The following is a 17,966-nucleotide window of genomic DNA, read 5'->3' as shown; positions in this document are numbered from 1 at the left end:
TGAATAAATTTTATCTCGATAAGAAAGTTCTGACTTCTATCGAACTTCCGTGCTCGAGCTTTTAAATAAAGGTTGTTATCAGTCCAAGTATTTTATTTCCGGTAAGAAGAAAAAAAAATGATAACGCAAGATTGAAAATTATTCGCTTAACAAGTTTCATATAACAAGTCAATGTGTTAATATTACTAATAAAGTACATTGTTTAAATAAGCTTTAATAAACGTGTAAATAAAGAATTGCGCGTGAACGCAGATACAAGATATAAATGTACTTTCAATATAATTACAATTAAAAATAATTTATTTTTAAATATATTATTTTGTTATAAAATAGTGTTATGATTAAAAATCGATTTGAATATTTTCTAAGACTCTCTTCGAACTCTTTTCCATGCAAAAGGCACGCTGTTATTAAAATGAGACTTTAATAAGAAGATAATAATGTCATTATACGTCGGGATAATAATCGTTTCTCGATAGCTCTTGTCGGAAGGTTGAGCTTCGATAAAACAAAGTTCAGTGTGACTGGCAGAAAAATCGTTATCGAATAAGATCTCGTTCCGTCCTGTCTCGAAGGGGAAGCAACAATATCTTGAAACCGAAAATAATTCCGTGTATGTTCCACGGTAAATTGCGCGTGGGCAGATAACGGATACGTAATAAAGACGATTGTCGATAAGCGCCCAAAAACGGAAATGTTGGGCAATCGTTTCTATGCAGTGCACACCCACACGTGAACCCGCGCATACACGCGCATACAAGCGCATACAACTACAGAAATCATCTCTCGCAAGTACGCGGAATTTGAAGGGAAACGTTTCGGAGAATTATTTCGGAGCCCAGTAGACGTTTTTAGAAAAATTATTCGAAGCCGTCGGAACCACATTCGCGCACTACAATAGGAAAGAACATACAAAGTGCGAAGGTATGTCATGTTAGGTGAGATTTTCAATATAGCATCCCGATGGTATTGGATGTACGGGGGAGTGTGTGTACGTACACGCGTACGTGCGGATGCACGTCGTAGTTGGTCCATCTGCCTTATCCTACCCGCACGACTTGGCGCACATTCCCACGCATACAAATTATCAGATATGTCGCAGAATATGTCTGACGTGCTCGGAGCGTGCATCCCCAAAATTCGAGATTTAACTTTAAGCCGGCGAGGACACGCAAATGGATCGCGGACGAAAAATAGAGAGACACGCGAGGCAACTAGAGCCACTTCTCTCTCATGCAATTTTTTGATCTACCCTATTACGTTTGTTTCGGAACAATAAAACTATCTCCCGCGCAGGAGAGTAACAATAAAATGATAAAGCCATAAGTTTTGTAACAACTGCAGCATTTTCTGCTGCATCCGTGCTATTTCTCATGACGGTCTGGTGGCTGGAAAATGTCACGAAGCAATGTTTCCACGTAACGTTCACTGACAAGCGCAGCAGTTAAAAATTCTGACTTATATAAATCGTTGCAGTTGGTTCGATTCGTGATTGTAAGGCGCGCGGTATAAACAGAATGACATACGACGATAACGTATGAGAGACATTTCGCGTTTCTCACTTACAACTGTTTTCTACGTCTACTGTCTTTTTTTTTTCCTCTGCGAAGCAAAACAGAGCGGATTTTTCACGCGTGCCGATATCAGCGTGATCGCGCGATATTTGCATAATGATTGATTCGTTTGCAGCTGTATTTGTCAATTCACAGAGGGATATTGGAACTTCGGTAATGGCAAGGAAACAAAGCTTTCTTCTCTTGTTCGTCATCGTCACTTTCGCGCACGTGTGGAATTGGGACACGGAACGTAATTTCGAGGGAAATCGGGCAACCCGCCCGTCGATTGACTTCGACGTGACTCTCTGTTCTCCCACGTTTCTCTTTCTTTCCTCGACTCCGTGCATCCGCTCGTGCTCGGCACTGTGCTCCTCCATCGCTATAACCGTCGGACCTTCGTTACACGAACTAATTGGGACCTGATTAATTAGGGAACTTTGGTTGAATTACAGCACGACTCTGCGCGTCGCGGTCTACGTCGGAAGCCTCGAAAATGTGAAGAGTACTGCGGTTCTGCTAAAGCGTCGCTCGGCTCGGATGCGAATTAATACGGCCGCGAAAGGATTGCTAAAACAAAGGGGAAAATTAGGCCAGGCATTCCTGAACCAAGCACAACAAAGGAAATTAATCCCACAGTGGATCGATGTATTGTAATTCGATAATTTAAAAGCAATGAAATAAGAAAGGAATTGTTTTTCATGGGAGGAATGTCAGCTAAATAGATAAAATTAACGCTATTATTGCCACCGTGACAAACAAACAGAGAGCTTATCGATGTTGAAACAGGATACTGAGTAGCAATTGATTACACAAATACAAAGAATGATACGCGCTATTTAATTAATTCACGGACATGCGCACCACTATTTTCGTGTGTTACGTTAGTTCTAGGATAAACAGGATTTACGGATTTTTCCAATCGCTGTGCATTCTCGAAGAGACCGAAATACGAAGGGAAAAGCTTTGGGTTTTACGCAATCCTACATTTGTAAAATGAGGTCCCTAGAGGGACCAACATTTGGATATCTTCCGTCGCCCAAATGGTCTGGGTGTGCCGCGCGCGATATCTCTTCTTCGATGTCGCAATATCATAATATAGCGCATATATTCCATGGAAAATATCCCTATGTATATATTTTCTTCATTTATATTTTCGCTCACGATCAGATACCGATGATTTCACCTTTTTTTTCCCCCCTATGTCCGCATATATGTGCGAGATAAATTATTTTTTCTATACTTGAATATGCAAATATTAGAGATTATATGTACGCAAAGATAGCGCAACGATAGCTTTTTAAAACTAATTAGAACTAGTTCTTTAAAGGTAGTAAAAAGTGAAGCCAATTAATTTTTATTTTAAAAAATCTTGGAAAAATGTGTTTTTTTTTATTTCTAAAAAAACACAAAGTTACACTTCAGGATAAAATTTTTAAGAAAAGCGTAAGTTTATAATATTTTTAATTAACTGATGTAAGATTTTTAGAACTTCACGAAACTGACAGAAAAATGTTTACGAAGATACTTTAAATTAGTTTCTTTTACATTAAAAAAAGAGCTCAGTAATAATAATCAAGCTTTGAAATTGCTTTAATTAAATGTTTAATTAATATAATCAAATATTTATAGTAATAATTTTTAGTAATTACATTAATAATAATCGAACATAATAGTAACCAATTGATTACTAAACGATTACTAAATGGTTATTAAATATTAATAAATGTATGGACATATCAGCGAACATTTAATTAAAATTATTTTATTAAAGCTTGATTATTATTCCTAAACTCTTTTTCAGCGTAGCTAAGTAAATATCAATATATATCCGCGGAAAAATTTCTTCTTTTTAAATATTCTTCTTAACAATTATATCAGTATTTATTATATTAATCAAAATAAATTTTCTTAAAAGATTAAGTAATTTAATTCATAATTATCTATAATTTGAGAATCCAACAATTCATCAAGCGTCATAAGAGTGTTCTGAAACACTCGAGTTGTCCCAAGAGAAAAAGGGAGGAAGTCGAGAAGAGAAGAGAGATAGGTTAAAAGAGTTTCGGCTCCGTCGTGAAGTCCAAGAAATATAACTGGACATTACTCAGCCTCGAGTTTCTTATTATACCAAGGCTGTTTCCAAGGACTCATGGTACTATAGCTCGGTCTAGAACCACGTACTTCAGGCTCGACGACGTAGCTCTTGACAAACCTTAAATTTCATGCGGGAATTTATCGCGTCGTCAAACGAGAAAGGATTATCATTTTATCGTATATACATTTTACTCGCGCGAGGAATTCAGGATCGGATTTTATTCGTATCGCGACTTTCTTTTAGAAACCCACTGTTGATCACTTTGACGGCAGTCCGGCAGTTTTTGCTCCGTCGTAAGTAAAAGCTTTGGCGAATTTGCGGTGTGTAAAATCGAGCTGCATTCACCGTACTACTCGAAGCGAAATCAAGATCTGGCCGTTGTCCAGTCGTTGAAGACTCGGGTCGCATTGATTTTGCTTGAAAAAAACATAAAATTGTGACTGGTCAGTACATGGCACACTCGAAATCATTTTACAATTTCCTCAGGAAGAGATAGGGCAAATCAGATTTCCCGACGCTTCTTCGTAGCAGCTAGAAGCTTTTTATTTCTCATTATGCAGACTCGCTTCCGTTATAAGATTCCACTTTATATTCCTTTAACTCGGTCCATTCGTAGCGATTTTTCTAATGGGATAAGGAAATAAGTAATCAGATAAAGTAGGCAAATCTGAATTTTTATTCGCTAGGCGTGACGTTTTATTTCTCGATTTATTCAAGAAATTAGACGGACTGGTGTGTTGGCTGGTTTAAAATTCCCTTCGTGTATTTTTTCAGGAAGAATTTTTGCAGATTACATCTAAGCTCTCTAATCTTCATATTCTTCGCATTTGGTAAGAATGCGTTGAAATATTGGTTAAATTTCACACGGTGTGTAATAAACGTTTCAATTACAGTAATTACACTATTTTAATAAAAATGTAGAATGATATAAAGAAATGTATAAAACATGGTCAAGCGCGGAGATTGTTCGTTACTCTTTCCGTTATATTTTAATTTGTCCGTATGTCACGAGAAATATTAAGCAAGGCCTTTGATGAACTTTTAACAGTAATGATTCGTAAATGAGAAAGCGCACACTATTCAGATATTAACTAAACTATAATAAGTTCGTCGCTATTGCGAGATTAATAAAGTTGGAAATAGATTATCGGTAATCTGGAGAAACTTTGTTGGTTGAGCATGAACTTTCTTATAATTAACGTATTTAGGTGCCATTATTCTATTTGATTAATTTTTAACACATTGGTTAATCTTAAACGCAAAAACAAGTTCTCTTAATCAGCAATTGAAATAGAAAATAGTAAAAAACGAGTAAAAGAAGGTCGCTACTTATATAGATCTCCTAAAGCGACGGTTCCTTATTTTATAGAAACTAAACATTGCACCGTATCAAGAAACGCGATCTGCTTAGATAATTAAATAAAAAAATAAAAATCTATATATACATATACAGAAAATTTTATGCAAATTGCATAGTTTAAATAATAATAAGTGGATCGATTGGTTACTATTATGTTTGATTATTATTAATGTAATTACTAAAAATTATTACTATAAATATTTGATTATATTAATTAAACATTTAATTAAAGCAATTTCAAAGCTTTATTATTATTACTAATGCTGATATTAGATCATTTTACATTTATTTATTTGTAACTTTCTAAAACAGTTATATTTTTTTTCCTTTTTTATTTTTCTCATAATGTGATTTAAACATACAATACGATCTGAGACATCCGGCAAAAAGTAACATCTGCTTGTAATTGTAAAATCAGTAAATCTATCTGTCTGATCACTTTTTCTAAAAAAAAAAAAGATAATAAAAGAGATTCGTTGCCTCAGAGCCATAGTTTTTATCAAAAAATGGAAAACCAGACGACAGACAAAATTTGTTTATTAAAACTAAAATAATTACTAAACAATGTTAGTAAAAATAACTATGAAATCTTCAACTACAATGTTGACAGATGTTTAATGAATTTTTTCAGATTTTTGACATTACTACCTGCTATGTCAGTTTTTCGATAGAATTTTTCAGACGCTCATTTTTACTTATGTTATAAAAACATTAATTATTGAAAAATGAAAAATAATATTACAAAAACTGTTATATCGCTTAATAAAATTTTTAGTTTGTGTTTATATATTCAAAGTCCTATTGTTATATTTTGTATAAGAAATATAATCTACTATAAAACCGAAATAGTACGTTAATATTGACAACCTTCCTTTATGGTTTAATATTATACATCTCTATGTAAGTTAATACATATATCCATAGCCTTAGCTTTTTCATTTTAACATAAATCTGTGAAAAAAATTAACAAAAAATTTACGTATAAAGAATCAGAAATATTTACGAAAATTTCTCGTTTTATATTATTGATTGTCTCTTTATTTATTTACTTTTTTGTCTTACATTGTTTTAAATGTACTTTAAGAGGCACGTGACTAAAAAATGATTTGATGACGACACTCGAATCATTACTTAAAAACGAATTCTGCTATAAATATTCGTGATCGCGTAAGAGAAATTATAACAATTTGTGTATCATTACATTATCAACAAATGAAATATTAGGAAACATATATGACTTATCATTAGAGACAATATCGACAATGTATGTAGATGTAGTTTACTAAGTGGTCAATAATAAGTAATAATAATTCTAAGTCGCAATAAAATTATTTTGTGTATTAAAAATTATATTTTAAATGTGTATTGCTTTTCAATAATTCAATTATTATATTTTTAACAAAATTAATATTTTAGTATACGTAATTCTGGCTATTCAAAACTTACCCCAGTTCGATAAGTTCTTGTTCAGACGTACATTCTAGTGCATTTACCAACTACAGGAAAGCTTAAATTCTCCTAATATAGAACGTGAACAATTTATCTATTCAATTTCAAATAAAATAAACTTATATTTTATTTTAGTACATTAGAGACACATTAAGATATTAAGCATTAGCTTTTTCATTGAAAAGATTGTGGATTTGTCGATTAACTGTATATAAAAATATGAAAAATTTATAATTCATAAATTTTATATCACTTTAATCAGAATTGTATAATACATATAATATAATAAAATAACTAAAACAAGTTAATTATTTTTTCATAATTACATTTGAAACCTAGCACATAACAAATATTTTTTAAACTATTCCAAAAAGTGCTGCCATCTTCGATCGGACAAATAGATACGAACAATTTAATTAATCGATTACATGGATTTCTTTGAGACACAACTTATGAGCTTAATCTTAAACGTAACTTACATATATAAATTTCGTGAATTGTAAAATATTTCATGTAACTATATTCAAATATTAATTATCTTTTTTTTCTATTATAGAAATTACAAAACTTTGTCAATTTCTCTTTCTATTTCTCCCTTTCTACTCGATCAATGAATTAATTACACATCCAATTTATAATATTTGCGATGGCGACGTAGTTACGAATTATAATACCAAGCCCTGAAATACATACTATTTGTCGCATTATTTGTTAAATGCAAATCTCAAATAATCAAAGCAAATAATATATTTAACGTTCTCTCATCCAGTTAATAAGTCAAGTACTTAGTATGCAAATTTATAAGATTTATCCTATTGATTTAGGTTGATTGAAATCGAGCGTAATACCACAGACATACTTCATTGGGAAATTGTTACTGTGTTACATTTTTGTTTATAATTTATCGTTATTGATATCTTACATATGGTATTTGGATTTGAAAAGTATTATCGTTTTTATAAATAATTTAAACTGTATCAGTGTGTATCAGACTACCACAGATATGCATAAACGCAATCAATATTTCACAGACAGTAGAATTGACAGAATATTAATAAACTATAAAAGAATAATTATGTTGTAATTAACATTTACCAATTAGTTATTGCATATCGTTCCCAAGGTGTTAAATGGTCTATATCTCATACGTGAGTTATAGACCATTTAACACCTTGGCTCCGTAATATAATATCGCTTGTTAGTTTAACGTCAGCTACGTTTCTGATAGTTGTTGAAAATCGAAACCGTCGCACCAAATTTACTATTATAGTCGCAACAGATAGAAATGCGTATTTTTGACCTAAAAAAAAAGAAAATGTGAAAGGAGAAATAATAAATCCATAATTAAGAAAAGTCTTAATATTTATCGAAATATGCATGCTGCATATTCGTATATTATAACAATTTTGTTTATTTAATTTGTTTAGCGTGAAAGTGATGTAAAATTAATTTTGGGGCGCATTACGAATTGCTGGAAAAAAAATGAAAATCATGAACTTCAATACAAGATGAATATGATACAAGTTGAATAATATAATGTGATAGATACTTACAGATTACTTTGGACATGTATACTTTGACATGATTTTATCAAAAAATTGTCAACATATATAATTTTTTAAATAAATATCTTATCATAATATCTACCTATGCAGTCTCTGAGTCCCGTGCCAAATGGAATATATGTGTAACGATGGCGGTTCGACGAATTTTTCAATGAAAATCGTTCGGGGATAAATTCCAACGGCTTGGACCAATAGGCAGGATTACGATGAATTGCAAATGTTGGTATCATAATGAAACATCCATCTGGCAAAGTACACGATTCTGAAATTGGTCAAGTTTGTTTTTGTAATTTAATAAAACATTATATTAAACTATAAATTTATATAAATTTTTTTTATTATGAACTGAGTGTGTTATGAAATACCAAGTTTAATATCTCCTGTAAGTTGCCGACTAACACTAGATGCAACAGGGAATAGCCTTAACGTCTCCTGAAAAACCATATAAAAATACTGCATGCAAAGTAGACTTTGGGCATCAATCTTATTATTACCCAATGTGACAGATATTTCTTCTCGCAGTTTGTCCTAGAAAATAAATCGTAGAAACAATAACAAATAAATATTTAAACAATAATGTATGAAATTAAATAATATTATTTAAAATAAATATAAAAATAAGTTAAATAAAAACGGTTGTTATATAATTAAAAATAATTTTTCTCCTATTAACTCTTAAACACATTGATCCCGTAAAATACGTAAACACATTTTTGGGTCTGAAAAACTTCTTCAACTTTGAGAAGCTATCTATAACTTTGGTACCAATCATTTTTTAACAACTTTTTCCTTCAAATAAAAGTTCAGAATCTCGGAAATATGACTAATCAAACGGCATTGACAAAAATGATTTATTGTAGAGTTATAAAAAAAAACCATTAGGTAAAAATTAAAAAAATTTTTCAAAAATTCACTTTTCCTTTAAAAAATCTTATCTTTGCAATAAAAAACTTTAAAGGACGGTGTTTAAAGTTTTTTATTGCAAAGATAAGTTAAGCGTGACTGTTAGAAACAAGCGAATAAATATTATAACTATTTTTCGGAAATGGAACGCAGGAAAAGATGAGAAATAATCACAATATAAAAATTTTATTATAATATTTAATAATAATAATAATGAATAAGAAAAGGACAGAACAATCTTTAACTTTCTTCGCATAACGTTTACAATAAATTAAAAAGAAGGAAAGAAAGATAGACACATGGAATGTAAAGTAAAAACAAAAATAATAAAAGACACAAAAACAACGAATGAGAAACAGAGAGACAGAGACAATAAATAAAAGATAAAATGAGAGATAGAGATTTCGTTAAATGAAAGGAAACTATCTGAATGATTTAAAAACAATTTAAATAATAGTTGAAAATGTCTGTAAGATATTATTAATCTTCAGACGAACTCTTTAAACGATAAATGTTAGTAAGATTTTAAAACTCTTCTAACGAACAATTGTATACTTTAATGTGTCTGTAAGATCGTTATCTTCAGACGAACGTATGAGATGAAGAAAATGTCTGTCGGACTTATGTGGTCCTCAGACGAACGACTGACCTGACTCAAGAATCGTATCAAGAGCTTCTTCGTAGTACTACGAGAATTTCCCTTCCTATTTGAGAATAGCGTGCACGCAAGAAAGAATCTCACTATGAAAGTAACGAAAAGGATCGTATTTGATCCGCCGGCCATGAGAATCATCGATCGAAAGAGGGATTGTAAAAAAACAACGTTGCTAAGTGAGGGTTGCTAGGCGAGTTATCCACACCGTCGTCGGAGTGAACTAAGCGTCTCCTTAATCATTCACACATTGCTGAGCGTTTTAGCGCTCTTTTTGAACAGTGACTCTTTAGTTTTAAAATACGGTGCTTTAAAGCTAAAGAGTCGTATTTAAAAAATTGTCATTATCATTCCTGTTAAAAATTATACTAACAAGACAAATATGAGATATTTTTGATTAATTCAAGGTGTCTAAAATTGAAAATTAATGCGTTTTATGATATATTTCGGACCCAGCGTAGAAGCCCCACTACAACACTATATAATATTTTAATTTTAGACAGAGCATATACGAGCATATACGCGAATGAATCTGTTCAAACGTGTTTTGTCGGGTATTTTTATATAAGATTACTCACAAAAAAGTTTCGCACACAACGTTAGTTCCACAGACCCTAACAAAACTTTGCTGCCGTGTCGTTCGAATTCTAGTTGACCAAAAAGATTGATCAATCATATTAAACAAAAGAGATTTTAAACTTTTGTTACCTTCTGGTCCGGACCCCTATCTCAATCCGTCTTCACACAGCAAGCGTTCGAAACTTTATATGACGCTTCTCAAACCCACTTGTGTGTTTAAGGGTTAAACGTAGTATTGTACAATAAAATACTTATAGACATATTTTTTTATAATTTATTGTTGTAAATAAATTTCTATATGTGTAACAGGCTCTTTCTCTCTCTTTTTTTTCTTTCATTTTGCTGTAATTACTAACTTGTATTTCCGTATGCATTGCCAGCATTAGTGTAATAAAGGATGTTGTTTCTGTAACAGTGCTATGAATCTAGAAAACATTAATTAATAATATTAAACATTAATATAATAAACAGTAAACTTTTACATGAACTTACAGCAGATAAAAAAGTTCTCATATCGTCTATAAAGTTTTCGTTGCTCACTTCGCAAAATTTATTCGTAATACTACCACATACTTGCTCCACACGTGTCCAATAATTGTGAAAAACAGTTGTTGTTTTTTGTGGTGATATCTATATTAAATAGCACATCCATATATAATACAGACAAAAGTAACAGTCATTTAAATAATTTGCAGTCATTTAAATAATTTGCATTAAAGAGAAAATCGTAGATTGTATTCATACATTTCATGTTATTATTATTATAGATTATATATTATTGCATTATAAATTATATTAACGTATGTAATACATATCTTACATATATTAATTATGTTAATATTATTATATACAAAACACTATTAAACATATAAAAAAAATTACTAATATGTCCCATACTGAGTTCTAATTAGCAATATAATTTAATAAATGTATTACAGACTCTCTTGGGTGAAAGGAATTCAGCATTGCAAAAAATACTTTTCTTAGCATGCTGTGGTTTAGCAAGGGACGGATAGAGATTTAATATTACATACATCTTTAAATACGTACAGATAAGATGTGATATTATATTTCCTCAGATATGTGACAAACTTAATAATTGTATGAGATCAAATAAACAAGAAACTTACATTACAAATGAAATCAAGCACAGTGTTTTGAGCAACACGCATTTGTTTTCCACTTTTAGTCAAAGAAAAAATCCATTCTATCTGTAGCCACGGTTTTATTAATCTGTTATGTGCTCCTTTAAACAATCTGAAATAATTATAGATAGTCAATTTGATTATATCTATAATATAGTATTGCTAAAGTTACGTACATTTCCTGCGAATACAATAATTCGTCGTGTTCACCTTCATGTGCTGTTCCTTGAATACCCAATATTGTCTCTGTGAATTAACGTTTATCAATTTTATATATTTAATCACGCATAGCATATACTACGCTTACGTGTCATTATTACTCAAGTTTAATAAAATTTGTAGTTATAACTACTCATATAAAATCATGTATTGTAATGCGCTAATTAAAGTGATATAAATTCAATTTTAATCACAAAATCGGATTTAAATTTAATAATTAATTAATTTAATTTAATTATTTAATTAAATTAATTAAGTTTAATGTGGTTTATATAAGATTATAATAGTTATAATCATACGAAGGTTACTGAATCCGATTAATGAAACACGTAAACGTAATTGTAGATCACAACAATATGAAGTAACTTGTTATAAATCAAATTACAAATAAAATATCTTTTATCAAGTGCGCGAACGCATCGCATTCTTACCTAAAAATATATTAAACGAGTATCGTGCTATGTATAACTTAAGATCAAACATTGGACCATCGACATATTTTTCTAAATTATCCGCACAATAATTGCTATAAATGTCGAAAAATGTTACACATTCGTATGAATGTTTGACATTTAATAGAGGCTGTATTATTTTTCGTCGAAGCTTATGAGGAGCACCTATCAACACCAAACGTGAGAAAACGTTTTCATCAAGAGATTATTTCAATACATTAACTTTATAATTACATTTTATTTAAATAATACTAAATAATTAATACCTGAAGTTCTGATAATTCCATCGCCAAGAAATATTTCCCACGGCTTGGTCACAGTACTTTTGTTGTTGCCATTTACATGTGTAAGCACGACCTGCATATGTAATTTAAATAAATACATAGAAAAATACATAATCACCGATTAAGATTATAGAAGGTGATTCCCTTCTTCTGTACATTTACTTTAATTTGATGTCTTTGATATTATTATAACTCTCAATAAACTTACTTTATAATCTTCAGGTTTAGTAAGCACTACAAATAAATCTGTTCCTAAGATGAAACGAGTAAGGTTACCATATTTCTTAGTAGTTGCTTCTACACAGTTTATGAATTCTATAAAGTTGAATATTTACATTAATAGTTTGCAAAATTGCATAAAATGTTTTTGAAAAATTAGTTTTGAAAATTTTTTTAATATTTCTAACTTTTATATTAAATTTTGAAAATGTAATATAAGAAACATTTATATTTAACCTTTAAATACGTTTAATCCAGAAAATTATGTTAACACATTTTTTAGTCTGGAAAACACTACTCAACTTTGAGAAGCTTTAACTTGGTTCTAATTAATATTTTTTAACAACTTTTTTTAAATAAAAGTTTCAATGTCTCAGAAACGCGACTGCACATGCGGCATTACCAAAAAATAATTTATTGTAAAATTGTTAAAGAAAACCACCTATTAAATAAAAATAAAAAATTTTTCAAAAATTTAGTTTCTTTTTAAATTAATTTTGTTATATAGTAATATAACAAATGTTTATATTTAATTAACATTTTCACATTTCATTGAAACTTAACTTGATTAATACTAATTATTGGTAAAATTTAAAAAAAGTAAATTTTTACACAAAAAATTTGATATTGTTATAAAAGTTTTTAAAAATATTTTTAGTTGAATTTTATTCGATAATGTGAAACTTCCATGCTTCAAAATAAAAATATTGAAAAAAATATCAATTTGCAATTTTATGTAATTTAGAAACATTGTAGCGGCAAAACAATAACACAAATTTATAAATCTCTATTTGTGCTCTTGTAAAATAAGTGATCAAAAATTTCTTTACGTTTTTCTTTTACTGGTAAAATGCCGGAAAATTGCAAGCGTTTCCAAATTTTTGGCGTGCAGTATCAAGCTCAAATTAAAAATTGATATTTTATCTTGAGATTATAATTAACATTTCTACTCACCTTTATAATTGCAAGCAATTTGCAACGAGTTGATAAACAATGAGAAAATAGATGGACCAGGTAGCGAAAAAGCGAATTTTAAATTTCTTTTTAGTTTATAATATTCTTTCTTATTAAATCCAATAACAAATATCATAAGCAAAATTGCAAAGATTACAGCCAAAGGTACGTCTATAAAAATTAATGTTTTTAAATAGTTATGTTCCTTTCTATAACTACATATTAATTAAATAAAAAATAAATGAAATAAAAAATAAATTAATTGGTATTCAGCACTTATTTACATATGTAATTGTTCATATTTTATGCAATAGAAAAACACAACAATTTTATATATATTATATAATTTTAAATATAACATAATAAGTTAAGTAATCCACTTAACTTATTATATTATATTTAAAATTATATTATACTAAAACTTATTAAATTATATTTTAAATTAACAAAAAGATAGTAATAATAAAAAATACATCAATCGGATGACCATGCAACATAAAAAAATTTTGCATTAAAATACGTTTTTTAAAAAAATCGGAATAAAAATATAATGATTTTCTGCACTCACACATTTAATGGTTTTTTCATCAGAGTAACATTATTAAAAGCTAAATTTTGTGCATCAATATCAATTTAAAATAGTACTTATTAGAAATAAATGTTCCCGTCATTGAAGAAATAATATTTTTCAAAATCATTTTTGCTATCTGTATTTTAAATAAGTTTTGTTATTGCAAAGTGCATTATAAGTTTCTAACAAAAAGAGGGGCAGAAATGTCTCCCTCCAATTTCAACGACCCTTTAATATATTGTAGTACAGATAAAAATAAGAGACATGTATTTTTTTATATGTGCCAATACTCACTTTTAGGGTGTGATACACTCCTTTAAAGAAAATTGGTTGTTTTCTTTTGAAGCGTATATCGTCAAAGTTATAAAAGATAGAGAAAAATATTCTAATTAAAATATTCTAATTAAAACTTGAAGAGTACTTTATAACAGTGATAAATTTTTTTTTAAATTTTTTCTAACATTTTTGCATCACCTATCTATTTTCTTTTTAATTTTTGTTTTTTTATAAGCAAAATAAAGCTTATTTTATTACAAATTTAACGGTATATGAAAGTTATGTTGCGACATTTCCACTTTCCAAAAATCATTAAAAACCACTTCATAACGACTGCACAAGTGCGCATACCATGCGTATAGTGATGTTTTTAATTATTTTTGGAAAATGAGAATGTCGTAACGTTGAATTTGTAATAAAATAAGTTTTATTTTGCTTATAAAAAGAAATAAAAATTTTGAAGAAAATAGGTAAGTGATGGGAGAAAGTATAAAAAAATTAAAAAATAATTTTTTTATTATTGTTATAAAGTACTTCTCAAGCCATTTAACTCTTAATTAAAACATTTTTTTTTATCTCTTATAGTTTTGACGATATATGCTTCGAAAGTAGAAAACCGATTTTCTTCAAAGGGGTCTTCAAAAATACATATCCTTTATTTTCATCTGTACTACAACATATTAAAGTCGGAGAGGGACACCTCTCTCCCTTTCCTTGTAAATAGTACTATTGTATTAGTAGTACCATCATTTCTTAATTAAATTGTATTCTTGTACTTACACATATTTTACACTGTTTCTCCTTTGGATTTTCAACATGTGAAAATACTTTACAATTTAATACTTCCAAAATATATTTTGTTAGACGATAATTATTTTTTCTATTGGCCAAAATGCAAAATAACTAAAACACAATAAATGTATTACAATAGGAAAATAACTTGCAACACGAATAAAGACTTACATACACGAAGAGTGATATAAGTAATGATATAATAGTGTTACATCCAGCCTTAAGGAAAGGAGGTTATCTCTCGAAAAGAGATTGATGCCTGAGATTTGAGCAAGGCAGAGAAGAATGCAACTAAAACTCTTTTGTTCTCGTGGCCAAATTAGAAGGACGTGCGATACAAGCCAAACGCACTTCAATGACTCCGAAATATGGGTCAGCGTGTAATGACACGCTTTAATACCTTTCGAGAGTCGTGCGATCGTGGACGTTGGTCCTGATTCGAGTCAAAGAATCTAATCTTTTTAACTCAGGGACCTAGCGTTTGGACGTTGGTCCTGATTCGAGTCAGAGAATCTAATCTTTTTAACTCAGGGACCTAGCGTGATTTTTTATCCGGAGGAAGGTGACGAAATGGATTAACTGAATAACTATTTGACGCTTAGAATTCCTTATAAATTAAATTAACATGTATTTTGTTACTTTAATACATAATAAAACCTTAGAATTTTATAAAATTTATGAATAAATTTAATTGACATATTCTATTGTTGTAAATGCTATGTTGAATGCTATGTTTAACATTGTTCATTGGAATTAGAAAAATAGATTTTTGACATTTGGTATAACTTAATCAGGAAGAGACAAAATTAGTTTAACTTGCAAATTGCAGCGGTAATAAAAGGAAAAAAAATGTAAAAAAAATCTATAGGAACGAGGTATTGAAAAGGAAAGTCGGAAACAAGCACGGGTATTTCATTTTGCAGGTTTAAGGAGCAAACTATAGAAAACAGGACATCTTTATATCTACGTAGGCATTTAAAGAAAATTTAGAGAAAAAAATCGGGAATTATTTTGAATGGAAATTGCTGCATTAATTCAAAGAGGGAATTTTGATACCAATAATAAAAATAATAATAATAATATTTAGAGCGAGATGAGACATGAACGTCTGTGATTGCTCATTAGCAATCGATTTCTAGCTACTTGAATGACAAATTGAAAAAAAAACAAGAAAAGAAAAGAGTGAGTAACTTACTTATAATAGCAGAGAAATGATTCTTGGAGGTTGTTGATAGAGAACGATCTTGAAACTAGGCGGTTTTGCGTATAAAAGTCGTGGTTGAAATTCTCGCGCATAGATTCTAACTTTAAAGCGATTTAAAAATAACGCGCACAGCTTCGAGTCGGAACTTGAAAGAAAGTAACAACAAGTGCTAAGAAGTTGGACATTTTATAGAGCTTAGAAAAGAGGGTGGAGTTGATCAAGTGAACTGAGACTAAGATTTGGTGTATTTGGACAGATAAAGCTAAGGTTATAAATTTTAATTTTTATAGTTTTTGTCCGACGTCTCAAATTAATCTTATCTCTCGTTATCGCTAAACTTAAATAAAACTTGAGTATTTTTTTCTTTAAGTCTTGATTTTGTTCATTCTTACAGATTATTGTATTAAGATAAGCAAATATTGCTCACGATCCAGTCTTCACACGATTTCTCCTTTATATTTATATTTAACAATCACTCTTTATGTAATATTTGAGAGTTATATATTTCAAAGACAATTTCCTCACTTTGTTTCATTTTTTTTTTATAATAAACGAAGGATGTTTGTTATTTGCGAAAAGGGAAATCGGAAATGGAATCTTCCGGATGTAACAATAGTTAATTTTAAATTTGAAGATAACACGTTTGCATTTAATAATAAAAATATGTAATATGTTTAGAAGTTTAATTGTAGACTGTAGATTATTGCAAAGGTGAAGAAAGAAAAAATACTCGACATATAAAGTGCTTTTCTTAGCCAATAGAAACTCATTTTTCCATTCTGCACAATTATAAAAGTAAATTTATTGTTTTTATCGCAAAGTGTTTCAGACAAAAATCATGCTTTCTTTGAACGTAATTCCGCAATATTCGTTTCCATTATTTCTTAAAGGAAAATTCCTCGTAAATTCTTTTAAGAAAGAGAAGTTTTAATTTGGTACAATATCTTATAATAAACCTCCTTGATTGTTCGTTGACTTTGCATAGTACATTATTCAGTCTATATTATTATAATGTATAAATAAATAATTAATAATTAGATACGCATAACAAAATCATTGGAAAAATAAAATGTTTGTCTTTAACAAGATTAATTACATACAATGAAAATTTCATAATATCATATTTTTATCCATCCATTAAAAAAAAATTGATATTAATAACTCGTATTTTATTATAAAGACTACGATTTTATTATTGTGTTACACTTACATTGTATATTAAAATTCATATAGAAACGCTGAATATGCGAGTAATTCTTTTGCCACAGATAATTTAATGTTAGTTTGACTTTAAAAGATAAAGGGAATCATAACATGTTAATAAATCAAGTGTGTCGGTTACCTACATTTATTCTAACTGACGGAATCGTGTACTTTCAAAATCTAGGATGAAATATCACTCGAAAAAAATGAAATATAAGTGTAACGAAGAGTCAGAAAATTGAACCTGTGCTCTCCGAGTGACGCACCACTCTATCAAGTATAAACTTACTTATCTTTATAACTTATCTTTATGTTACCGTATTTAATGAAACACTTGGAATACTTACCTAAGCATTATAAAATAAGTTGCAAACACTCCGTCGCTAATTGTAAAAGCTAGCAACTGCTAATTACAAAGTGCTATTAAGATATTGCGATAACCAGTTATTGTCGCCAAAAAATTAAAAGTTGGGCAACTTTCGTTTAGTAAT

The 17,966-nt window shown here is 29.5% G+C and overlaps 1 protein-coding gene across 2 annotated transcripts; it reads right to left on the bottom strand.

Annotated features, from left to right (window-relative positions):
* Window positions 1–6,748: 6,748 nt before the first annotated feature.
* Window positions 6,749–17,265, bottom strand: LOC105194269 (cytochrome P450 4c3). 2 transcript variants are annotated; one of them, XM_011159117.3, is made up of 13 exons: window positions 16,264–17,258; window positions 15,057–15,179; window positions 13,430–13,600; window positions 12,465–12,571; window positions 12,239–12,329; window positions 11,952–12,137; window positions 11,478–11,547; window positions 11,287–11,413; window positions 10,649–10,786; window positions 10,513–10,581; window positions 8,388–8,550; window positions 8,105–8,284; window positions 6,749–7,757 (listed from the first exon to the last, which is right to left on the bottom strand). In XM_011159117.3, the coding sequence occupies exons 2-13, from the start codon at window positions 15,058–15,060 to the stop codon at window positions 7,600–7,602; spliced, it is 1,464 nt and encodes a 487-aa protein (XP_011157419.1). In that variant the 5' UTR covers window positions 15,061–15,179; window positions 16,264–17,258; the 3' UTR covers window positions 6,749–7,599. The 2 variants fall into 2 exon arrangements, with proteins under 2 accessions (XP_011157419.1, XP_039302452.1); XM_039446518.1 differs by lacking the exon at window positions 6,749–7,757 and adding an exon at window positions 7,802–7,928 and having other exon boundaries at window positions 16,264–17,265.
* Window positions 17,266–17,966: the final 701 nt, after the last annotated feature.

The sequence above is a fragment of the Solenopsis invicta genome, chromosome 3, assembly GCF_016802725.1.
Source record: "Solenopsis invicta isolate M01_SB chromosome 3, UNIL_Sinv_3.0, whole genome shotgun sequence".
In the NCBI taxonomy this organism is placed as follows: Eukaryota; Metazoa; Arthropoda; class Insecta; order Hymenoptera; family Formicidae; genus Solenopsis; species Solenopsis invicta.
The sequence above is the reverse complement of the archived record's forward strand: the minus strand, read 5'-3'. Positions and strand labels throughout refer to the sequence as shown.

Excerpts from the sequence above, each read along its gene's own strand:
- LOC105194269 (XM_011159117.3), bottom strand. Across the intron at positions 12,138-12,238 it reads TGGAATTATCAGAACTTCAG|GTGCTCCTCATAAGCTTCGA; the intron begins GTATTAATTATT and ends TGGTGTTGATAG. Across the intron at positions 10,787-11,286 it reads TGCTTGATTTCATTTGTAAT|ATATCACCACAAAAAACAAC; the intron begins GTAAGTTTCTTG and ends TATTTAATATAG.